The sequence below is a fragment of the Sciurus vulgaris genome (genome assembly GCF_902686455.1).
Source record: "Sciurus vulgaris genome assembly, chromosome: 9".
NCBI classification, from domain to species: Eukaryota; Metazoa; Chordata; class Mammalia; order Rodentia; family Sciuridae; genus Sciurus; species Sciurus vulgaris.
In genome coordinates, this window is record NC_136469.1 from 134,232,859 (window position 1) to 134,259,013 (window position 26,155).

Sequence of the window (26,155 nt, forward strand, 5' to 3'; positions counted from 1 at the left end):
CTCCGTGAACCATGAGCTCTGGAAGGAGGGAGGGCTCTAGACACATGGCTTCTCAGAGATGCTCAGACTCCTCCTGGGGATGAGTTTCCCCATTTTCCAGATGGGGAAACCGAGGCCTAAACATAGCCCCTCAGGACATTGTGAAGAATTACAATTCTTTGTTTTGTATTTGTTTAAGGCGACACAGCACAGAAGTGCTAGGATCAGAGTTACCACCCAGTTTACTGAGTCCCGTGGAGACGGAAGTGGGAGTGAGAAATCCCACATGTCTGAACGGGAGGCTGCCCCAAGGCCCGCTCCTGCCTTGCATGTTGGGATCGTCAGCTGACAAGGAAGCAAACTAGCCCATGCAGAGCTTCCTGAGATGCAGGTCAGCCCGAACTAGGGGCAGGCGTGGGCCGGACGCCTGGGCATCAGAATGCTTCTGCTTCAGGAGAGCCTCAATGGAAAGTCCCTCCGGCGGCCCCTGCTTTTTCCCAGGCAGGCCCTGGGCAAGGCTTGAGGTATACAGTAAGCATCAAAGTGCTCTCCTCAAGAAGTCTGCATCTCAGTCTAAAGAGGGACACAGGTAGTGACTTGTTTTCACCCAGTAGAGGGAGAGTGCACTGTCTGGGCCAGTGTTGTGTCAGCAGTGTGAGGACCCTGCTCATCAGGTCACACGTTCTCTGAGAACAGGAACCTGTCGTGGCACCTTTTCTGCCATCCGACGTTGGCAGCCACGGGGATAGTGAAGGACAAAGGTCTCGAGTGCTTCATGTGGGTCAGGCACTGTTCTAAGCACTCGAACCCGCCAGTTCATCCCATCCTCCTCACAGTACCCTAGGAACTGTTCTTACCCGAATGAGGCTGCTTTCCCCATAAAACCTGCCCAAAGTTACAGAGCAAAGAAGCGATGGGATCGGTGTCTTCACCTGGTCTGTCTGGTTGCAAAGGGGGCAGGCTGTGCTGCCAGCTGCATCACTGGTGTGTGGTTTACACCCTCAGCATCTATGGCCTTGGGACCTTCGCCGCCTCTCCATAGCAGTGCCCTTTATTGGCTGTGCACTGTGATCTGGTCACTGGCCTGTGGATTAACTAGTTAATCATCACAATGAAGCGGGAGGCATGGTTATGCCCATTTTACAGATGACAAAGCAAAGGCACAGAGAGCTTGGTAATTTGTATGAGATCATCGAGGAATGAGCGGCAGAGCCGGGAGTCTAGACATTCCTCATAAACAGAAGCACACGTGTCTGGTCTTCACGTCTTGCTTCTTTGTTAGCATGTTCCATACATAGCACCCGTCAGAATCTCAGGCCTTTCATTGCACATAGTGTCCCATTATATGGGATTTTTAAAAAATCTATGGATCAGTTGATGGATATCTGTATTGTTTCTGTTTTTTGACTCTAGTGAACAGTGAAGCTATGAACATGTGGGCACATCCATGTGTAACCTTTGCTACTGGCATTTCCCCACATTCTCTCTAGCTCTGACCCTGCTTGCTGCCCCTCCCCGCCACTGCCTCTCTCTCTCGCTCTTTCTCTCTTTCTCTCTCTCTCACACACCACACCGCCTCTCTCTCTCTCGCTCTTTCTCTCTCTCACACACACACACACTGCCCCCCCCCCACACACACACAGCAGTTAAAGGGAAGAGTTCTGGAACCAGATTATATAAGTTTGAACACCGACTCCAACATGTTACACAACCCTGCGAGAATTTGGTAACCTTTCTGAGCTTTGTGCTTTTCACCTGTAAAATGAGGAAAATAGTACACCTCCCTAATACTATTGTTCAGAAGCCTGAAATAGACAATGTACAGTGTTTGGTTCATAATTAAACACACGATGGATGTGTGCCAGGTCAACAATGGAAATACAAAGAACAACCCGAGAGACAGTCTCCACCCATGGGGGTAAGACTCCAGTTACTGAGACGTGAACATGTAATCAATAGTCTAAAAAAAAATGTGGTACTGTTAGAATGGTTACCATAAGGCTCAAATTCATTTTAAACTTTTTTTAAAGAATCAGGTATCACTATTCAAAAAATGGAGCTGTCTCGTAGACTGGGAGGTCGGAACGTCTTCAGGATATAGGCAGGATTGGCGTGGAAACCTTAAAGAATTGCCAGAGGGCGGCTGGGAAAGAGTGCAAGATGCAGGTGGCAAGTACGGTGGTGCCACCCGAGGAGTGGAGAGGACAGAGGGAAGCTTGTCAGGTTGTCAGGGGACAGGAAGGTGCTGGGTGCCGTGTAGATCTGTGTGCTGGGTTTGGCAGACGGGTTCTCTACGATGCTGGCAAGAGGCAACGACCGTTTGGAGGGCCCCTGTTTCCTCACATGTGATTTCATTCAATTAAAAGCAAATTGACACTAGGTATGCAATGTCTTAATTTCCCTTTTCTTGATTATGAATGAAACAGAGCATCTCCTCACAGTTTATTGACCAACTGTTTTTTCTGATATTGTTACTATTTCACATCTGTGGCTCTTTTATACTAGAGTGAGAGTGATTTGTAGCAGCTTGTTATTTTTGCTATGTGCTGATCCTTTCTCAGATTGTCCTTGGTGCTACAACCTTGGACAGAATATCTTAAGTCTTCTGAGATGTTGCTATTTGGTGACTTTATTTCTCGTGTGATTCATCCTCTCTCTGTGTTAGAAACTTCCTCCGCCAATCTGAAGTCCCGAAGATAGATACTCTCTCCTCTTTTCTTCTAGTGGTTTGAAAATCTTGGTTTTCTTTTTTGACGTTTAATTTGTCCAGAACTTATGTCTGACTGTGTGAGATATAATGCACCTTATTTGTCTCTACTGAGTAAAAAGCCAGTTTTCCCAACACACCTCATCAAACTAGTCACCCCTGGCAATGTTCTATTGCATTCTTGTTTCCCATACCTGCTTCTGTCACTCTGTCCCCCATATTGTCCTGCTTCTCTGCATGTCCTGCCCTTTTTCTTCATTTTACATTAGAAAGTAAAAGTGCTTTTGTGTTGTTATAGACCACGTGTAAACATAATTTTTTAAAATTCCTATTTTCTCTCTAGTGGACACACGATTTCTTGAATCGCTCGCTCCTCTGTCGTAGGATCAGCACATTGTTCCTAGCTTTTTGTTTTTGCCTATTATGAACGCTCCCGTGGTGAATAATTTTGCGTATAAAGCATTTACATATTTTTGGATTATGTCCTTTGGATGCATTCCCAGAAATAGAATTACTGAGTCAAAGGGCATGAATATTTTTAATGCTTTTAATTCATGGCATGTATTTATTTTAAAAATTAAAGTGAATAAAGATTCTGGTAAGTTCCTGGTATCTATTATGTAGCTGCAGTCCTCTGGCTGTGCCAAGTCCGGGTCTGGGAAGACAAGGTTGCCCCGTGGAAGCTCAAGAGGGAGATTAATGCCATCTTCTTGACAGATTTATCTTTTCTTAGTTTTCATTTGTTTAATGCACTTTTTTGTTTATTCATTTATTTGGGCAGTCATTTATTAGGCACCTATGTATGCTTCACAGTCAAGCAGGAAGTAGGCGCCTGTGCTCCCGAGGAACACCATTTCCTAGTAGAGGAGAAGACAATAAACGAACTAACAGGACCAAGTGGTATGTGCTTCCCTGGAGAAAGACAGGGACCGATGTGACAGCATGTTGACTTCTATAGATTGGATGGTCTGAGGGGACAAGGAAACTGAGACTTGAATGACAATAAGGAGAAACTCACACCACTAGAGGAAAGGCAGCCACCGGGTAGGGGGACTATAGCTGGTCCAAATGCACTGTGGCAGAGCCAAGGGTGGCCCTGGGACAGGAGGAAAGTCCCCTGGCAAGAGTCAGGTCTGTGAGCTATGCTGAGTGAAGAGAAGTGAGCCCAACACCCCAGGCAGCACAAGCAGTGTGCCCCGTGGCAGCCAGCGGCCCTGGGGAGCCATGGAGGGTCTTAGGAGGAGGGATACAGTCTCATTGCTGTGGTTACACGATCAGCCCAACTTTTCTGCAGAGCACAGGTTCAGGGCCCTGGGGTGCAGCAAGAAGATGAGTTAGGAAGTAATCACCTCTGTGCAGGCCACAGTCACTGGGGGAGCACAGGGGGGTGGGGTGGAGGGAGAGAAGCCTGCGGGGATTTCCATGTACGGTTGGAGGGAGATTCAGGGGACTTGCTGCTGGGTTGGAGGTGTAGGGTTAGGGAGAGAGAGGAACTAAGGATATGTCAAAAACATTGGCCCCAACAACTGGGAAACTATAGTCGCATTATGGAGATGGCAAAGGCTGGGGAGAATAAGGTAGGGTTGGGTGGAGGTGGGGGTCTGGCTCTGACAATGTTAAATCTGAGACCCCCGTTTGGTTAAGAAATCCAGGTCAGTGAGGCAGCTGGAGTCACAGTTCTGGAGTCCTGGGGAAAATTTGGGAGCTATACTAGACTTGGGTGTTGCTGGCACATTAGAGAGGACTTAAATCTCCTGGCACACAGATGTGTAAATAGAAGAGAATGGAAACAGTCAACCTTCAGCAGGATATGTTGAGTTTCCTCTATTTATCTTTGTGAACCAAAATCTTTTTTTTTTTTTTTTTTTTCATTTTATCCGAGAAGAAAAGGAAAAACCTTGCTTTCTTTTCCAGTGGCTTCCTAAGGCCTCTATCCTGGCAAGTTCCTCCCACTTTTACTGGTGACTTGAGAAATTACTTCTGTCATTTGATCAACTGTTCATATGAAATTGGGTGGGTCAGAAAAAGAAGCATTTGCATCTTGCAAGTTTTTCCAGAAACCTTCTCTCGCCTGCTGCATTTATGTTGGAATGGAAAATTTGTGCCTGATTTCATGTTGAGTTTTTCTCAAGATATATGAGCTCCTGCCTCGTGGCAGGACCCTGCTGCCCAGGACCTCTCTTGTCCTGGTGGTGTGACATCATCTGAGGCATGGTGCTCCTTGCCATGGAACTGTCACCAAGGAGACCTGTGCACCTAGGGTAATGTCTTGCTTTCTCATGCCAAAGTGGCTTCATATAAGTCCCTTTTGTGTATTATTTTTGCTATGTTAGAGTCATGTTTCCATGTTTGAGTATAAGATAGGAAATTCTATAATACAAAATAACATGAAAAAGACCATTCTTCTTTCACACCAGAATACTCCACATTAGCACAGTCAGTGCGTGGAGCTCGGTGGGTGAAACCAAGGTGCGGGAATGAGAGAGGGCATCAGTGCCACTGTAGCCGCTTACCTGGCCTGTGACTGTGGGTTCATTTCTTAATCTCCAGGGGCCTCAGTCTCTCCTGTTTAAATCAGGATAATAGAAGTAGAGACCTGAGATGGATAACGCGAGGACCAGAAAACAATACGTAATATAAATCATGGAGTGATTATTTGTTGCATGCCTACCAGGTATTAGGTATTTTGTGTGCAAAATGCACCAGACACAGGTATGGATCTTATGATGCTGAAGGTAATCCAAACTCAAGAGAAAAAAACTATGTGATTACAGCTGTGATAAGTCCAGTGGCAATAGGCTCAATTTGGGCACATTAAACATATATATATATATATATATATATGTTTATATATATGTATATATACATATATGTATACATACACACACATATATATACCACATATATATATTACATATACATATATATATGGTAGTCGTTATTTTTAGATGATCCTAAGTAGCACTTCTCTTTGAAATGTTCACAATTAACTAATGATTTAGTGGGTCGAAGATGGAGGTGAAAACACATGAATTTACCAGGTGTGGGGGCACTGGAGTTTCTTTTGCTGAAGAGCTGTATCTGCCAGATGCCAGGTCTTGTCTTTCTGCCATTTTGGTATTCTCCTTCCCAGGGCCGCTTCCTCTTGTTCTAGGGAGCAGGCTGCAGCGAGCCCCGTCTGGAGGGAAGCCTTCAATTGCTGCTGGAGCCCTCAGATGCTCCGCCCCCACCCGATTTACTATCCTGGTTACAGGCTGTTTTAGATTTCTCTGTTAAGAGGATAACTGATGTAAATAAAATGCAGTTGAGCTAAGAATAAACAAAACCAGAGTTAAGAATTGGAAAAGGAAAATTTGATCTATAGGACATGAGACTTTTTTTTTTTAAATCCCATAGAGATAAAATTTAAAAAAGAGCGAATTAAAATCCTGCCTGTGCCCATTACCTGCCTTTGCAGTCATGAGCTGGCGAGAGCGTGTCCTGACTCTGTTACTTCTCATTCTGTGTCTCATGTGGAATGTCTCCATGTAGGAATCCTTGCTTTGGCTGTGTGTTCAGGGGGGGAGCCCCAAACATTGAGTGCACTTAGCATCCAGTGGATGCTGAGACGACTAAGATGTTTTGAAGGATATTGTTCCAGATAAAGGAACAGCATAGTGGGTGGTTACGTAGAGTCCAAACTCAAGAACCAGAGTCCCTGCTTTGGACTCTTCCTCCGCATCCGATGGCGATGCAATCTTATGCCAGTGTTGAACTTCTCGGTGCCTTCATTTCCTCATCTGTAAAATGGGGTTGATAACAGAGCTTATCTCTGGGTCACTGAGATTTAGGGAGTTGCATCACAGTGTTGGGCTCGCTGGCTGGTACGTAGTAAGCACCACGTGACTGTTGACTATAAGGGTTAAACGCGGCTGATTCAGAACAAACACGGTTTAACATACAGACACCCAGGTTTGGAGGAAAGGTTGGCCAGAGATTAAGGAAGCAAGAAGATGCATAAAACATGACAGAAGTACAGGAGAAACATGGCCTGCACTTCCTTCATTGTGAGGGAGACTCGGTGAGGAGCAGAAGGCAAGGGATTTGGGCCTTTTGTGTGTCCTGCCTCCATCTGTGTGGCAGGCAGACGGATGCAGGAAAGGCAGGTGTGGCCAAGGCTCTTCTCCTTGTCACTTGAGGCACGTTAACTCTTTCTGCAGTGTCGTCTGAGAATTTAGCTGATGTGTGCAAAGCCAGAGTGACCACGCGGTGAGACACAAATCAGTAGAGTCTTAGTGTGTACAAGAGGGTGGTCTTACTAGGTGGACTACTCTCATTTTCTAGAACCACAAGACGCTGTAACGCATCAAGGCCCTGCCCATTCCAGATCCTTTCATAATGCTCTTGACTCTGACCTGTTTCCTGTTTATTTTAATTACACACACACACACACACACACACACACACACACACATTTTGAAGGAATGGATGCTGTAAGTATGGTTCATTCTTTGGAGGGGGTGTATGTGTATCATGTGACAAGTGGTTGCCATGGTAATTTCTCATTATTGTTGAATTGAAAAATAATTACTCTGGCAAAAATCCCACGTAACCTGTCACTGCTTAAGTTAAAGATGCCGGGGGGCAGCCCCAGCCCCAGAATTCTGTTTTTGGTGGAGAAGGACAGGGCTGGGACAGGAGAGACTCCCGGACAGAAGCAGAGTGCTTTGTAGATTTTTAAATGTAATTAAGACTCTTCTGCTGTTTGACATGAGCGTATCCCTCATCCTGAGATATGATTTGGCCGTCAGTGCAACTTGGCCTCACCTGAGACAGTACAAAAGGACCCAGCGTTTTAGTCGCAGAAATGCACTTGGGGAACTATTGAGAATGGAGACGCTTCGAGGGTCTTTTTACCTAATTAAAATATACAACAATGGTAGGCAACACTGCCCCTGCCTGAATTCAGGCTGAGTTAATCTCACTATATTTACCTGGAAGTTGCTGCATGCTACTGTTACCTTAGCTTTGGGGAAAGAAATCACTTTTTACCTATTAATATTCCCTGAGCACTAACCATTTGTGGTTCAGACGTGAAACATGTAGCAAGGACTGCAAGTGCCCATCTCTGGGGAAAGCAAGTCCTGGATCCAAAGCTGTCTGGCAGGTGTACAGTGCTGGAAAGCTTGATAACCTGGGCACCGGGTCCCGAAGCAGGCTGTCTGTGAGTCACTCTGGAGGGCCATGGAGAACCCGTGTTTCCTGTCTATATCAGTGTCAAGAAGCAATCCTTTCTGTTGAAGGTGCCCCTAATGTACACGTCTTCTTTAAGGAAATGATAGGCAAACTTTATCCTCCTCCTCATTCTTATTGCATTCCCGACTCCTTTGGACTTGGAGATGCTCACTCTCCTAGCAGAACTGATCTCTCTGTTTGGCTATTACCCTTCTCCTGTTACCACCCGCCACTGGGAAAACACGATTTGGCAGGAGGCTTTGTTTCTTGTCTACCTGTACATCAGTCAGACCGGAAGTCCAGGATGGATCCTCCTCGTGAAATAACCAAACTACAGACAAGTGTGTACCCCACGCCTATGGCCACCTAGGTGCATGCCAGAAACACCTGCACAGATACCCAAAGGGATATTGCACAGGTTCTTAAGGCAGCAAGAATGAAAAATTAGAAACTACAGAGCATTAATAGCCAAATGTTACATAAAACTAAAACAACAACAACAACAAACATTACCTTAATATGCATCACTATGCAGCTTACATAGGAGAGAAGAGGCTTCAGTATAGAAAATGGATAAGTCTCTAAATCCAGTGTTGAGGGCTGGGGGTGCAACTCAGAGAGAGTGTGCTGGCCTGGGGTGGCTCCCTGACACCACAGAAATAAATACGAAATAAATAAAGAAAAAAATAAATGCAATGTTGAATTAAACAATCATGTTCAAGGAAGAAAACAATGTATTATATCATTTGAATAAATTATTAAAACAATATAATTATATATGAATGGAATCTTCTATGATTTTATGTATATGTGTATATATATATATATATATATATATATATATATATATATATATCAATTAAAGGGTGAGCTAGGAAGATCCATGAGGTGGGGAAGGGACAGAAATATACTGTAGGGTTTGGGGATCCAGGTTTTATTTTTATTTATGATTTTTAATTCCTTTTAAAAAGGAAAATAAGATATCATTTCAATAACCGTGAACTCCGGGTAATGGGCCGTGGGTCCTCACCACGCTGTCCTCAGCTCTCTGTTTTTTGAGTGACAGTAAAGTATGCCATCAGGAACTCTAACCAAGCTTCCCCTGAAGTGCCCCCGCCCCCACGAGCAGACTCTGGCGTGGCAGAGTCGGTAAGACACTTTTCAATAGTTCGGCCTCAACATGGACTTCTGACCCACTTGTCTGGGGCACCGCAGAAGGGAAAGGGGTCGCATCAACGTCGTCCTGGTCCCTGAGCTGCTGAGCTTCCACATCTCAGGTTCCTACAGCACTGGAGGACGAATCTCAGTGTAGGGCGGCCCCCACCTGTTCGTTACTTTTTTCTGCTTCTTTCTTGGGTGCTAGTTTATAGGTGGAATTTCTGGCGAGGACAGAGAGACCCTGTCGGAGGGAGTCTGGTCTGCCACAGCCTTCAGAACTGTGGATAAGTGTACATTACAAGGCTCATTTGGTTATAATTAAATAAGAACTCCACTTGGGGATAGTTGGCAAGCTTCCCCAGCGTCAGAGACGGTGGAAGAGGGGCCCCTGAACTGGATTCAGCATTTGCTGGACTTTTCAGGCCCCAAGAATGATGTCCAAAGGCAGGGAGGCAGGGCACAGTTCCCAGGAGCCCTTGCTGGACAAGGTGAGTGGAGGAGGCCCGTTAGCCACACAGGGGCCCAGCTGGGGGGCACCTGGGATCCTGGCTGTGTGGTGAGAATGATCTTCCCCTGACAAAACCTTTTCAGGATGTATGCAGCAAGCGTTGCCTTTCCCATCTGCCGGCAGTAGGTGCGCATGCCCACCCCACACAGCTGGGAGCAGGACCCCAGGCTCCCGGTTGGGCTGTAAGGGATGTACCATGGCCTTTACTCAGCAGTCCCCCAAAATAATCTTGACTGCCTGGTTAGTCCTCGTCCATCTCCTGGGGAATTTCCACGTTAGCTGACTTCAAATCATTCATTGCCTGTGTGGAGTGACAGTGGACAGGCACATCTGCTGTCCCTCCAAAGCTGCGGGGAGACCAGACCTGGTGAGCTGCTCTGGAGTTCTTGCCTGAGAACAACCTGGAGAACGTGACTCATGCAGCTCCTGAATTTGGCCACACTGCGTGATCTAACAGGAGAACTGTGAATTCCATGGCTCTTCCATTTTCCAGTGATGCTGGGCCAAAGTTTACAGTCAAGAAGTGGAACCTAGCCTGTACACAAAACTGCTGAATTTTAACTGGTGCCCTTCCTTTTATATTTCCTTGGCCCCTCTTCCTTCCTCACCTGGGGACGAGAAGAGCCCTGCAGCCTCTGTCTTGCTTTCTGAATGGCACAAGGATGTGTTGAAAATGGAGGAACTTTTTTTTTTTTTCATTGTCCACAACTCAGGAGGTAACTTGTGGCCAAGAACTCAGTTCCACCAGCTTGGATGGCTAGATCCTGGACGGGGATTTCTGATTGATTCCACCAGGTCCTGGTGGCTGCATTTCTTAAAGACCTAGCTTCTTTATTATGCAAATCTATTCTACAAAGTTGTGTAACTGATCCCAGCTGCTACATGCCAGGCAGCCAAATGCCAGGGAAAGGTGTTCAGAGAGGAAGTTTATTCTTAGGGAAACCATGTGACTGCGGAGCAAAGGGTGCTGACCCAGAAAAGGCAGGAGGCGAAAATGACCTTGGGAGGATGCTTCTGGACCAGTGCTGACCGACTGCTTCCTCCAGCTCTTGGGTAGCACTCAGGTCTTCAACCTAAGGTGGAAAATCACTTTTCAAGCAGATTTATTTGGAAAAGAAAGCATGCATTGGGGTTAGGCTAGTATGTAAACTTTATCACTATTTGTTTACTGTCTGGTCTTGCTTAAGTACCTTAACTTTTTTGAAATTCAGATGATCGACAAATAAGGGTTAAATAAGATAATAATGAATACTAATAGATGACATTGATTGGTCAGCTACTATGTGTTGGATTTCCTTTTTTTGGGAGGGGGGTGGCAGTAGCAGGGATTGAATTCAGGGGCATGCGACCACTGAGCCACATTCCCAGCCCTATTTTGTATTTTACTTAGAGACAGGGTCTTACTGAGTTGCTTAGTGCCTCACTTTTGTTGAGGGTGGCTTTGAACTTGAAATCCTCCTGCCTCAGCCTCCCAAGCTGCTGGGATTACAGGCATGCACCACCGCGCTAGGCTATGCTAGACTTTCTTAGTCCACCCAGTCCACAGACTTTATTATTACACTTAACAAATAAGCAAACAGATGCAATGCAGGTAGGGAAATTGACTCAGGTCGCTCAGCTAGTAAGATGCGGAATTCATGTATTTACATCAATGTAACTCAGAGGTTAGGAACCTGAATTCTCACTAAGACTGCTGGCTCTGCCCTTGATAGTAACTAGGATGGTTGTGAATCTAAGATGGTTCAATACAGGTAATGCACTTAGAATTGCTGGTTATGGGTGGGTGCCTCATTAACTCGAATGTGGGTTCTGTCCACAATCAACTTCCATCACATACGGCCAGTTAAGACTGGCCTGTACTCCATATTTTTTTCCTTCAAGTTGTACGCCCTCTGTTCCTTTTCTACTGAGACATTTGTCCTCTCATAGCTTAGGACTCACTCAAAAGCTTCAAATTGGTGGGGGAGGGAGAGGGATATAATTATAATTTTAAAATATTGCAAAGAATTGTTCCCTCAGTCCAAAATCATCAGCCAAGAGACCCTGGAGTCGGCAATTGAGATCTCTGGGCAACTTTGTACAGTGAACATCCTGAGTTAGGTTTGTGATGTGACAATAAGGAATTTCATTCATCTGTTCAACCAGAAAACGTTATTTTGCCTAACTATTATGTGCCTTTCATCATTAACTTAAATATTGCATTTTTATTTGGGGGCTGTTCTTCTAATTTTTGATCAAAGTCAGTTATTTTCATGTGTGTTACTTGATGTTTCCTCCTAAGAAACCTTTCCTGAGATGTCCACTCACCCCCTGTTCCGTCACAGTTAGTTTGAATCCAGTGATGTCACTTACCTTGCCCCGTACAACCATATGGCTCCTCGTGGACAGTTCTTGTGCCTCATTTTAGCCAGAGTCTTCTTTTCTCCAAGTGGCCCCAGGTCAGCCTGGTCTCTCCTTGGCTTTTGCCTTTCATGGGTTCATTTTCCAGTCGATGTGCCAGTGACCAAGGGGTGGGTTCTAGGAAATGGAGCTGGAGACCTGATCTGGTGGCTGGCCGCTCTCTAATGAACCAGGCCCAGGGGAGTGTTCAGGTTTACACTGGGCTGATCCCAGCATGGCACACACATGCTGTTACTAAGTAAGCAGGTTGCCAACAGTCCATGCGACGGGACTGTTGTTTGTTCATTTACAAACAGATTGTTTCGTCAAGTTTATTTCTGATACGGTTCTTTAGAACATGGAGTGTCTCTGGCCCTAGAAGTGATGTTAGAGATGGTAGACGAGGCAGAGAAGTCTTACTGACCTTCACCATGTTCTGTGGAGTCACGTGGGACCTTGGTACCCACTAGCTTACTGAGTCCTCACGCCCTCCTGCCGGATGGTTGTTACTATTCTTGTCATTGTTGTCTTCAACTTCCAATAAGAGAATGGGCTCAGGAATTAAAATAAGTCTCCCAAGTTCAAGTGGCTGGGAGAAGCCAGCACTCCCCAGGGGGATGAATCCCATCAGGGACGTAGCAGTCCCAGGCTTTCTTTCCTGTGTGGGTCCTGGCGGCAGATCTGTACAACAAATAAGGAACCCAGGGAAGAAACCAACCTGAGACAAAATCTGCCCTCTGGCTCTTGCCTCCTTCCTTCTGAATTCTAAGTACCACCTCCCAAAGACTGTCGGGTAATGCAGCCAGCCCAGGTAGAGGCAGCTCTGGGATTTCTGTGATCTGTGTTTAAATCCCCTCTTTGCCATTGGTTGGCTGAGTGTGGGTGGGTAAGGGACATCCACCACCTAAGTGTTAGTTTCTGCAGTTGCAAAGTAGGAATAATACTCGGAGCAGCTTCGTTCATTCGCTGAATTATTTTATTGAGTACACGGTGGGCTAGACACCATGCTGGGGACTGGTAGGTGGAGCAGGGAACAAAGCCCAAGCCCTTGCTCACAAGAAGCTTGTGTTTGTGTTGGAGAAAAAGCAAAATTGAAAACAGGGTAGTAGTGTGGATGAAGTAGAAGAATATACAGAATATCGAACAGAGTGTGGTAGATGGCCACGCCTTTTCCATATGTGAAGCAATTCGAAGTTAAACAAACCGAAGCCTCCAGGCTCCCAGAGAGCTTCTTTTCGTAACTGATTCTTACACTTTCAAGTTCACTGATTTCTCTAAAAGCTCCCGCAGTTAACACAGCATTGAGTCCGTGGGCCGTAGCCTCACATATGTAGCGAGGCTACCTGTTCGTTGCTCACTGGACTGTCTTCTGCTAGCAGGTTTTCAGCTCTTTGAGGAAAGGGACTGGTCCCTCTTGAAGCTCTGTATTCTGCAGCCCTGAGTATAGTAAGTGCTCAATAAAAACCTTGTTTCTGAAAGGAGAGGAGGGAGTGGTTTGTATGTGAATCTTTGTACTGTCCTAGGCATAGATTGTTCTACTAAGGCAAGCATTGGCTTTTGGTGTAGCTGTTGGGAAGAAGCCAGAGAGGGACACACAAACATTCATTTGTCTGAACTTCTCCCTTTCTGGAAGAGAGGGCAGCATCAATCTTCCACGGTTCTTTAATTATCCTTGCTGGGACAGAAGGCTCATTCCTGAGGCCTGCCAGTGACAACAACTTAATGTTGTCATAAGCAGAACAACTTCATGGGCAGCAGAGGCCTGCTGTATCTTGGCTAGGGCCCCAGTGGAGGCGACAAATGAGTGGGGAGTGGCAATCCCCTGCCTGCCCCACTCCCAGCAGCAGGGAAGCATGTTGTCCTCAATCCTGGCACTAACCAGCAACGCTCTGGAGAAGGGTCGTGCCTAAGAATCTGGGGGTTAATGAGCCCTAGCACAGGATGGGGCTGGGGTGCGAGTCCTCCTTTAACCAGGACGCTGTGCCACCTTCCCAGCTCACAGCTGCGGGAGGCCCCCTTCTCCCCTTGGATTAGAGTGATTCTCACTGCCTTGGGCTGGATCGGTTCCAAAGTGTTTTCTGGATGAGCAAGAGAATAACTCAACCCAAAACAAACAGAGCCCAGGCGGACAGCCTCCATTCTGCCTGATTTTTCTATTTTTAATAATTGTTGTAATACGATTTATTGTTGCTCTTTTATCATAAAAATGGTGGTTGCCTGCTATCTTAAACAATCTTCAAGATCAATCCACATGCATGTGCCTGTTGCTTGTGCACAAACTTGTCTGTCCATCTATCTGTCCCTCCATCTGTCCCTCCAGCAACACCTTTATCTTTAATAGGAGTAGTCGCATAGGATAGAGCTAGGAACATCCCTTTTTGATTAAATTATTTAAACAAAATGATTCTTGTTAGCCTGGTTGAAATATTGTGATTTCTTTTTGTACAAAGGGGCCCTTGTGAGAGCTGAGAAAGAAAAAAAAAAAAACCTCATATATATTTTACATTAAGTGCAAGCCTGTGTGTTAAAAAATATCACATTGTGTTCCATAGTATGTTTATTAAATCGCCCCAAAAAGATCCTCAAGAATTAATTCTCATTGGGCTGGTGTTAGACGGCTGATTGAATTGGAATTCAGTCCCGTTTGAGGCAGTTAATTTGAAGAGCGACCACACAGCCGCCCGCCCTGGCCCGCACACCCCCGCACGTATGCTAAGCACCCAGCCGCAGCCCCTGGGCTTCTCTCTCTCTTCCCCTTTCTTGTCCTCTTTGAGCTATTTTCTGCTCTTGCCTGTTAAATAAATGATCTGTCTCTTTGCAGGATAGTGACAACCTCTGGTGGGACGCGTTTGCCACTGAATTTTTTGAAGATGACGCCACATTAACCCTTTCATTTTGTTTGGAAGATGGACCAAAGCGATACAGTAAGACAGAAGTTTATTTTTCTAATATTCTCTCTTTCTGCGCCTGTAAGGAAACCGCAGGGGTCTTCAGAGAATAGCACGGGGCTGACAGGCTGACAGTAACACCAGTCCTGACGGTGCTCTGCTTCCCGTCAAGGCACCGTCACCGGTGGCAGTGCGTCGCTGCTCAGAGATTTCCGTCCAGGCTTAGACCGTTTGGGCACTTGCCTGTTTAGAGAGTGGAGCAAACAGGAACCAAGCCACCCAGTAATAAGTGGGAGCAGAGTGATGGAAAGTTTCCATGCATCTCTTCTCTGTGTCCCTTGATGGCTCACACTTGACACCCAGTGTTCTGCTTGTGAAGGTTTCTTTAAAAAAAAAAAAAAAAAAGTCCTTGCCATCACTGTATCAGCCACATCCTTCTAATTCCCTCTTATCAATTATCTCAGGTATTTATTTGACAAGTGCTATCTTTTCTTGGGGAGGGGGGAGGCCACAGCTGCCTTTGAACATACAGTTTGGAATTAGTGTTGACAGAATTATAGTTCCTTGTCTTTCCTGCGAGTGATAACTCTGTAAAGATCCTCAAATTACAGCCTGTGGCACCTTGGGTAGCAGCTGATCTGTCCTGATTAGGTTCAGCCAGCTTGTCAGAAATCAGATTTGCTAGTTGTGCTATCAGACCAAGAGGCATAGACACATCAACACAAAAGCAATTAATGTCCGGTTAGATCAGAGAGAGATGTGGTTTCAGGAATCAGTGTTGCACATATGAAAGTCTCTGACAGAGGGGAAAACAGTCCCACCGTCACAAACACGAGATGATGACGGACCTGCCTCTGGCCAGAGCCAGTCAATCCAGAGTGTTTGGCAATTGATAGGTAAAGGGCTCTTGGTAAACATGATTAAAAGTTCCAGGAGTTGCTTAATCTCTTCAAAGTCAGGAGGTTAAAATATGTATCAACTTACATATATTTAATTTATAGATACATTTGTATATATATGTCTTTAATCTGAGGGAGCTTTAGACAACTTAGTACTGTCTGGATCTACTCATGATTACTTGATTACTTATGCTAATACAGGCATGTAGTGATTTTACAACAGTGGCCAAGAGCAGGCCACCTGGGACTTGCCACTCATTGGAAACTTGTCACTAGAAGCATCTCTTTAGATTTGGATATTGTGGGTTTTTAAGGGCATGGAGCCGCCCCATAAATATTTTGGCTGAAGGTACAGATGGTACCTTCAGAAAATAGGCTGTTAGAATATGTTTACATTCAACAAAATCACTCCTGTCACAGCACTGCTAAGCTACTTCATGGGGTCCTCTCCGTCCCCAGTGGGTGCCCCCAAACCGCCTCAGGCCCTGGGCGTGTTTCAGAAGCCCCCAGGAGATAAATGAACCCAGGAGTTCCACAGTTGCTCTCTCTCCAAAGGCTGCTGATCAGTGGTGGAGCATTTCTAACCGAGCAGCCATCCACCCTGGGAGCTGCCTTATTTATTTATTTGTTTATTTATTTATTTATCTTTTGAGGCATGGCTCAGATAACTTCAAGTCATCATTGTTTTATATTCCTGTGTTTTGCTGGTTCAGGAATTCATCAGGGTCTACCCGGCAAACTAGAATTAGGGTTTTAAAGCTTGTACTAATAAAACAGATTCTTTCTATTCCTCGGTCCACCCTAGCCCCAACACTCTGGGGAGGAGGCATGATCGGTGTCCCTGTAAGATCTTATATCCTCGCGCGGGAGTAAACGCCTGACTCTGAGCCACGATCGCCCAAGTTTCTTTGTTTCTCCCAGCCAAAATATTTCCTGAGTGGAGAAGAGAAACAAAGATGATTGACAGCCTTGAGCCCAGTCTCATCAGCTGCCTTGCTGACAGCCTGGTGATGTGCACCCGCTGCTGATGTGCCGGCGAGTGACAGCTGATTGACAGTCTGGGACTGGCTGGGAGACGAGAAAGATGAAGCTTGCTTAGAACGCCTGACGTGCACTGTTTGTGCAGTGCTCCCAGCGCAGGCTCCGCAGCCTTAACCCGTTCGCGGTCCAGGAAGGTTGTGCCAGCCTAGGAAGACCCGTGGGGTCCCAGGGCTGGAGGCTGCAGCTCTTCCTCCCAGGGAGCTGAAGGCTTTGTATTCCTGATAATACAAATCCTAGACTTGCCTAATAGAATCGTATTTGTAAAAACATTGCCCAAATTACTCGTGCTAAGTAATAAAGGGTATTGTAGATGAGGTTTCTTTCAGTCCTTCCTAGAAAAATCCTTTCTCCCCCGTCTCCATCTGTGTCTTCAGAAAGTCTTTTCAGTGCTAAGATACCCTCTATGAGCTACCATCAAATCCCATGTCTGTCTGTCTGTTGTTTCCTGTCTCCCTATTAGAATGCTACCTCTCTGTGATGGAGGGCTTTGTTAATTGCTGAATAGCCAGATAAATAAGGAACTCACTTGTAATAGGCGCTCAATAAATACTTGTTGAAGGAATGAATGAAAAAAACAGATATTTCAGGAAGTCTTATCTAAGTATACTGTTAGCAAAACAATTTTTTGACTGAGATCTCTGGACTTTTTATTGCTGGAAGAACTTGATCCATAGTCCCTACTCTGCTGGCATTTTCAAATAAACTCTAGGATATGATTCTGATCTACTCAAGTGGAAAAAAAAAGTCCCAGCAGTACAATAAGTCAGGAAATAATTCTGCTTTGGGTGATACATTGCTCCTTCCTTTCAGAAAGCTCTTCTGTATTGATCCTTTGCTCTGCGTACCCTGCCCCCACCCAAGTCCTTCACTCTCCTGATGGGGAGGGACCCCCAGGTAGGGTCAGACGGAACACTCTTGGTTTGGAGGGAGACTGCCTAGGAGAGTGGTAGCTGCCTTGGGGAGGTGCAGAAGGGACCCTTTGTGTGGCTCACACGCCTGGCCCTGCCTTGGGTAGCATCAGGAAGCAGTCTTTTGGCTGGATAAGCTGGCAGTTCCAGGGAGGAGGCCCTCTCCTTGCATCAGGTGGGGCACAGAGAGGGTAGGGGATTATGGATGGGCAGTTCCCTCTTGGTCAGCAAGTTGGAGAACAAATAAAATTAGAACAAAAAAGGGTCATTTCTGAAACTGAAAAATTGGTCTGGGGAAGTTAGGCAGATGCTCAGCTGGGAGTCTCTGGGCCTCATGTCTGTTGACTCCAAGTTCAGTACCTCTTCCTCCTCTCCCTACATATTCACCCCATAGTTGAGATAAAGAAATGGCTTCACCACAGCACACATTTCTCATTTCTGGTAACAAACATAAAGATCACAAATAATTCCTATGCCTTTATTTAAAATAGAAGGCAAAAGAAACCAGGGTGGTCCCCCTGGCCCTCGGCACGACTGCTCTGCAGCTCACAGGCCAGTGTGGTCTGGTGCCATTTCCTCCCCTGTCTGGTAGAGGAGGGGCTGCAGGTTAGGTTGATGGCGCCCTGCTCACTTCAAGCAGAATATTGATCTTCCTTTACTCTTGTTAGGCATGTGGCATGCCCCCACTGTTCTCTCAAGACACGTGGGGACATGCTGCTGAGAGCTCCTTCAATAGGTCTAGCCTGCATCCAAGCCATCACTGGTCTCATTCTTAGAAAGTGTGTGGTTCTCAATTCATTCAGGAAACATTTTCTTACTGGGAGAGAAACATGGAGAAAGATCCCTTGAGGCCAGTGCCTGGGTGGCACTGCATACGCCGGGAGGCTGCATAGTGGAGGAGGAAGGGCGCCAAGGTTTAAATCCATGCTTCGTTGGACAGGTAGAGAGCCTTCTTTCCAGACATGCAGAATGGGTGTAACACCACCATCACTGGCTTGTGGTGAAAATTGGAGGAGATGATGTAATCAGAGGGCCTGGGACCATGCGAAGCCCCAGTCATCAGTGTCGTGATGACTGACAGTGGTGCACCCTCTTGGCCTCACCGTCGCTTCTGTGCACTGGAGAAGCCGCTCCCTTGCCAGGGACCTGCCAAGTGCACAGTATGTGGAGCTCAATGTGGAGGCTCCCTTGGCAGGTGGGAGCCTCACTACCTCTCTGCTGGGCAGTTCCTATTGAAAGGCAGTTCTGAGGAGATTCTGCTTCCTCCCTGGCTTCCAGGTGCCTAGAGAGCCACCCCCATTCTGCTAAGCGAGGGATGAACAGGAGGGGAAATGAGGGAGGGGAAGGCAGATTAACTGCAGGTGGGGCTCTGTATTTGGGGAAGCAAGAGTCCAGAACCCTTGGTGAAATTAGGTCCAGGCAGGCACTGATTGGAAGTTGGGGAAAGTGCCATTAAAGAAAGAGCACTTCCTGTTACCTATCTCTTAGAAAGGGCTAATGCCTGGGCTCAAAGCCAGCTGGCTTTTACCACCTGTGTGATTTGGGATAAGTCACTTTGGAAGTGTATCTTTTCATCTGAAAGTGAAGGCTGGATGGAATGATGCAGGTGATGATATTCGTAGCAGCATTTCCAACCCCTTGGAAATGTTCCCTAAATATTAGCTGATGTTATTATTTGTTTAAATTTCACAGATTCCATTGCGACATCTGGATGGAGACCCAGGACAATTCACATAAAATTTCCATCAATCCAGGTGTAATTTTTGACCAAAGGTCCCAATAATTCTCTATGGTACACGTCTTGTTTCATCTGGGTGCTGGGGATTGAACCCAGGGCCTTGCACTTGCGAGGCAAACACTCTAACCACTGAGCTGTCTTCCCAGCCCCTTGTTTCATCTTGACCTCCACATTCTGTCCAAAATGAGGATTTCCAGCAGGACCACACTCCTTCGTGGTTACACAAGCCAAAAACTATCCTGTGGGTACTGGGAGGACGTTTCACTCTCAAATCAACCAACCAACCAATCAACAAAAAAGGACACAAAAACCCCAGCCAGTTTAGGAAATATTGTTCTCTGTGCCTTTATTTTCCTCAGCCAGAGTCTCATGGAGAGTCTGGAGAAGTGCAGATTGGTGCCTCTGAGGAGTGAGTCCATGTTCCCTGTTTCTCTTTTGCATTTTCTTCTCCCATTTCCCTTTTATTTATGAAAGCTCTGATACCTTCACCATATTGACTAAGATTTCCATTTTGTCTTGTAATATGTGCTTTTATGTGTTGTATATCTGGACAAGTTCCCCTAAGGTAGAGAAATTCTATGCAGCCCAAGTAACTTCACTGTCTCTGGTTACCACTTCTCTTCTGCTTTTTATTGGTCCACCAGGCCCACCTGTATTTTTAATGCGCTTGTCATACGGGAATTCTAAAAGCATTTCCCCCATTTTTTCTCTCTCTCTCTTTAGTAGCAGATTGCATGATTAAAAATATATTTCTGGGAAAATGACTCCTTGGTAATAAGCATAAGGACATCTTGTCACCACACTTAATAATGATTGTGGCCATTTTAAAAAGTCTCATGTGAAGAGTGCGCACCGTAGCACATTGAAAAAGGATCTCAAGGTCAGAATCTGTTCATGTTTCTTCTCTCTGAATACTGAGTCCGTAGTGTCCACCTGCAGCCTGGAAAGGCACTGTTCATGTGGCCAGTGTTAACACTCCTGTGCCTCTTCACAGGTTCACCAGGTAGTCCTGGAGCTTTGGATCTCTGTAAAGTAAGTGTTTGCTGAACACATTTCTCTGCTTCCCCTTCTTCCAACATCTCCTCCTTCTCCTCCTCTTCTTCATTCATGGGAGTGCAGATCAGACTCATAGACTTTGATTCAGACAGACTCATTTTGAGTCTTTGCTTCACTGTGGCTATGTGATATGACATTGCACATGCCTCTTAAGTAGCATTACATGAATTCTTCATCTGTAGACCCAGGAAATAATGATGCCAGCATCATAGGATGCTTGTGAAGATGAAGCCACACATTGGTTAGCTGAGTGCCAGTCTTGGAGGGCACAGGGCAAATATTTATTGTATTAATTAATGAATGGTGACTGACTGAATAAATGAATGAGTTAAACCTATGGCTCGACAGTTATTTGGAATTAAGACAGATGATAGTTCCCATTGCTTATTTAGTCATTTGGCATATAATAGGAGGAAATGTGACCTAGATTACAGCCAGATCAGTCCTGTCTTCTTTCTATGTGGGAAACCTAAAAAGGTAATGACCAACTGGGAGAAAAACTAATGTTAACTAAAGATGATTGTTTAAAAAATGAGTCCCAAACTTCCTGGCAGAAGGTAACATTTCCAGCCCCCATTTTTCTCAGAGAGCAAAGAGCTCTTGAAAACTATGTGAGTGTCAGCGACTTTTCTGGGTAATTTTGGGCTCTATATCTTATTTACTGAGGATAAGATAAAAGGAAATCGACTTTGCATCCAAAAATTTATCTTAACAAAAAGAACTTCCTTCTTTTGCAAAGTCTCAGAGAAGACTTCGATGGTTAATTACAGGAATGGGTGCTTGCTTGTGACCGTGGCATTTTCCTTGCATGATGACATTGGTACGGTCATTTCAGAAAACTCTTGGGCAGTGCATTCTTCTGCATGAAGTTGCATCCAGCGGTTTCTGGATAGTTCCAGCCGCTGGTGTTGTGATTTTAGTGAGTGATCCTTTTCAACTACAGTCGTCATTAGGCTGGTGGAATTTGGAGCAAATTAAATTATGACAGGAGCAGACTTTGGTTCATTTGTTCCTTCACTCATTCATTGACTCATTGATTCATTCAAAACACACTAAGCCCCTGCTGTTTACCAGACATTGACACAGGGCAGTAGACAGTTCTTGGGAAGAAGATAGTTCATCATAAAGTATGTTGTTTACTTTTGGATTTCATTTTTTTTTTAAATCTTTCTCTTAGCCCATTAAGTTCCAAGTTTTCAGTTTTGTGAATATTTCAATGAAATTGACACAGGTGCATTAAAATAGGTTGGAAATCATAATCTAGACTTTATATATATTAACATTAATCAATATTGTTGTAATTATAATGTCATAATTATATAATTACCTATGTGTTATATATTAGTTTTTATGGGTATTCCACACATGGGACCATGGGACAAGATAATCAGTCTTGTGGTTCAGGAAGACAATATTCTTGTGACATTAATGGAAAATCTAGGACTAGTCATAAAAATAAAATTTAGAGAAAGCCCACAACTGATAGATGAACTGACAGATTTCTGAATGAGAAAAAGGAGACTGATTCTCTTCCCATTTGTGGTTTCAAATTGATGGTATCAGAAATTGCAAATTGGCCGTAACAATAGATTGAGCAGATATTCCATTCTCTCATCTCTAATAAATACCACACTAATGATCACATGAGATAATGGACAGAAAAGTGCTTTGAATAAATTTAAAGTGCTATACAAGTTGAAGGTATAATTATCATATTTATAATTGATCTTACAGATTTGGTGAGTTTTAATATTCCCTTTATATGTTATAAATTAAGCTGTTGGGAAATCTGGAGTAGTCGTTGGATCTTGACTCATGGGGCTAAAATTGTCAAACACATAGGTTTAAGCAAGTCAGACACATGACTGTCCTCAAGAGCTCAACTGGAAGGTCAGAATAAGGCACTAAGCAGAAAACACAGATGTTATGTGTTGTTTTTGAGGCTGTATGACTGCGAGGTCGGTCTGGCACATGCATTCCTGCCTCTTAGTTTCATGGAGTATGCTCCTACATATTCCACACGTGGTTCCCAAACCAAGATTACTGCTCCATAGAGAATTGTAAGATAAGTGTGATGAACATTCTCATTGTCAAAAATTACAGGTGTTGCCACTGGCAATTATTTTCAGATAGTAAGCATCCTGCACAACAACAACAACAATATTGTGGAGAAACACCTCTCTTGTCCAACGTATCATCTTGAAGGTAGGGTTGCCAGATAAAATATAAATATACAAATGTAATACTTGAGACATAATTATACAAATGCCCCTTGACTTACAATGGGGTTATATCCTGATAAATCCAGTATAACCCCCAAGTATCTTAAATCAAAAGTGTATTAATACAACTAACCTACCAAACATCAGCTCAGCAACACGGTATGCTGTAGAGTGTTGGTGTTTGCCCTCATGTGGCTGACAGTCCTCTGGCTGACAGGGAGCTGCTGCTTGCTGCTGCTGCCCAGCATTGCAAGGGGGTGTAAGACCACATTTCTAGGCCAGAAAAAGATCAATATGCAAAATTCCAAGTATGGATTCTACTGAATTTGTGTGACTGTTGCACCATTATGCAGAAAAAATAATTTTAAGATGAACCATTGTAATTTGAGACTGTCTGAACTACAAAATTGTTTTCGGCTCCCCTGAAGTTCAAATCTTACTGGGCATCCTGTTTTCTTTTGTTAAGTATTGCAGCCTTACCCAAAGGACCCCAGTTCATGCTAAAATATGAAATCTTAATAATTCTAGAGTAACTGCACTGGGGGGTGAGCATGGCACATCATATGGAATGTCTTTTTATTCACAAAAGTCTTGCCTCTGTTTAATGCTAGTTGCTATACTAAAGGAAGAGACCCTTCCACAGAGGGTTAAGAGTAAGATCAAAATGTGTCTGAGTTTAAATTTAAAGTTCACATTACAGTTGACTATGTCCAGCATTTGGGAGGTATTGAGCATTCACCCAACTATCAGCTATGACTTACCTTAAAGGGACTTTCAGTTTAGCAAGGGAGACAGATACACTTTTGCATTAAGCCTAATGCAATAGCATTGCTGCTGTAAGATGGGACAGCAAGGTACTGTGGGCACTAGAATCTAATGTACACAGCATGATGACTGTAGTAATAATATTATATTGCATATTATAGATTTGCTAAGAGAGTAGATTTCAGGTACACCCACAGTAGCAATAACAATTAAAGGGAATTATGTAAGGTTATGTTAATTTTCTTGCAATAATTCTGTTGTGCATATCAAAACACCATGCTGTGCACCCTAAATATATTTAAATACCTGACTATAATATCTTTCAATTACAGGCTTTCAGTAAATATTTGTGCATTAAATAAAATGTGCAGTTCTGATAAGTAGTACAAATGTGACCCAGCATATCTGATTATCTAGTCCATAGGCACATTGTCACATCTATGGTTTTCCTAGTGTTTTTAAGTTCCCACCACTACAATCTCAAGTTTTTGCAACTTGTTTGGTACTATAGAATAAGACGAATGTCACAGAGCATTTTGGAAATTTGTGTGCAAAGAGAGCCGGGGCTTGAGACTACATTTAAACTCAAAACTCAAATGATGTCTATCCAACTAGAGCACACACTAGGACTGATTTTTTTTTTTCTTTAGTGTTTTGGACCATAAGTTCCTGGAGTATTTCACTACATATTTGGCCAATCTTCTGGTAGGTCCTATTAAGTCATCAAATTTTATGTAATAAATCTCAGCAGTGGCTAACCAGATACTTGAATCTTATTGAATGGGTCTTATTGGACATAATTTCAGTGGAAACACTCGTATTTATTTAACCTTCCTTCAGGAGTTTCTGTTTGTCATCTTTCTGTGCCCTGGGGACAAGAAGATAAATGAGCTTTGGAGAAGCTAAAGGTCTAGGGAGCTATTAGTTAAAGGACTAGACTCTTAGCAGATCTTACCCATGTCTTTTCACAGAGGTACCCTCTGCTACTGTCTATGAACCTGTTCTTAATAATGCTTAACTCCCTATCTTTATTAAATAAAGATCTAAGCGATCTTTATTTCCAAATTGGTGCCATTTAAAAACTGGTATCTTTTTTTAATGTAAAGCATTTGGGGAGAGCAGTGTTAAATTGAGATGTGCATATTATTCTTTTGTGTAACAGTGGTCTGTGATATTTTCGTTGATTGGAGTGAGCTGATTTGAGGCATCTTGCACCACAAGCCAACTGGAGAGCTTATCTTCACATTCCTGTCGTGTTTTCAAGTTGTGAACACACTTCATTTATGCAGATGAGGTAAAATAAAGCATTTGTTGAAGTCAGGTTAAATTAGCATTCTTCTACAACTATATTAAGCAACGTTCAGATGAATTTTGTTAAGAATATAGAGACACCGTGACAAAACCACTCATCAGGGTCTGTTTCATTATTTATTGTTTAATCAAGATAGTCATGTTAGGGTATTTGCATTCAAGAGCCTACAGAACTTGCTGCCTTCATGTATTTTGCTTTTATTATTCATTCTGGAAGAATCTGCTTCATACAAACATGCTGCTGTGCTTGTTTATTTTTATGACATTGGTCCTCTCCCCCACAAAGCTTTCTTTAATGTACTCTTTGATGGGATCTTCCCTGTCATAACTTCTATCTTGGGCTTCTCAACAAGTCAGGAGGACTTGAACTTGACAACAATTAACACTTATACATAATCATGTAGGAGACCCAATGGAAGACATACAGTCACCTGGGAGCGCAGTAATAAAACCACTCCATTTTAATGAGCTATAGCACAATTACTCATCAGAATCCGTTCTCCACGTTGTCAAGAGCAAATAAAGCATTATGTTATGTTTACAGACCTTCCTAAAAATGCGAATGTCTTTCTTATTCTTGCCTTTGAATAATCTTAGTCAATTTGATCATCTTCATTTTATTTTGAAAAATGTACCATTGGCAGGATGGTTTGTTATACCAAGAACAATGAAAAAACAAGACTTTCTTCAGAATCTGAGTAAATGCCCAGCCCAGCCTGCAGTGCTCCAGAGATGATTTCCTCACAGACACACATGGTGTCCCCATGTCACTCCTGGGTTCCCTGTAAAAATCGATCACCTAAGGTGGTTCTCAGATAAAGGACAGCTTATTTGTATATGTGTTTTCAGAACTCATTCAAGCTTTGAAAATATTCCAAAAATTGAAGTTAGCTACTGACAGATGTATTCGTCCCCATAAAATTTTCTCTGGGATGGTTCGCCATGGTGTAGTGCTGGTAAAGTGGCCACAGTTTGGGCCTGAGTGGAGAGGAATTGAACTCTGCACCCTCTGGGACCTCACTTGTAAAACTAGCCACACTTGTGTTTAGTTTTTAGTTGAGACATTTAGGAAAGTTCGACTTTCAAGCTTTGAAAAAATTAATAATCAACTTTTTCAAGGTTTCTTGCATGAAATAACTCCACATTCTCATGCTTATTTGCTTTCTTCAGTAGGACCAGGAGAGAAATGATAAACGGTATTTGACTGATTATGTAAATAAACTGCTAATTATATCCTTAATAGTCCTCCACATTTTTAGACACTGTACCAGAATGTATTTCCCATAAAATGCTTTAATACTTAGGGCTCTATTATTTTTTTAAAGATAGGCCCAAAATCAGTAATTATGAGAGTTATTATTCAGGTTCACAGCAGTACGACA

The 26,155-nt window shown here is 44.0% G+C and overlaps 1 protein-coding gene across 9 annotated transcripts in view; it reads left to right on the plus strand.

The window, feature by feature from the left end:
* Positions 1–26,155, plus strand: part of LDB2 (LIM domain binding 2) — a 343,760-nt gene that overhangs the window by 118,050 nt on the left and 199,555 nt on the right. For all 9 annotated transcript variants that reach the window (XM_079154262.1, XM_079154264.1, XM_079154263.1 and 6 more), the window contains exon 2: positions 14,767–14,869. In XM_079154262.1, coding sequence (XP_079010388.1) covers positions 14,767–14,869 — 103 coding nt within the window. The remainder of the gene's footprint in view (positions 1–14,766; positions 14,870–26,155) is intronic.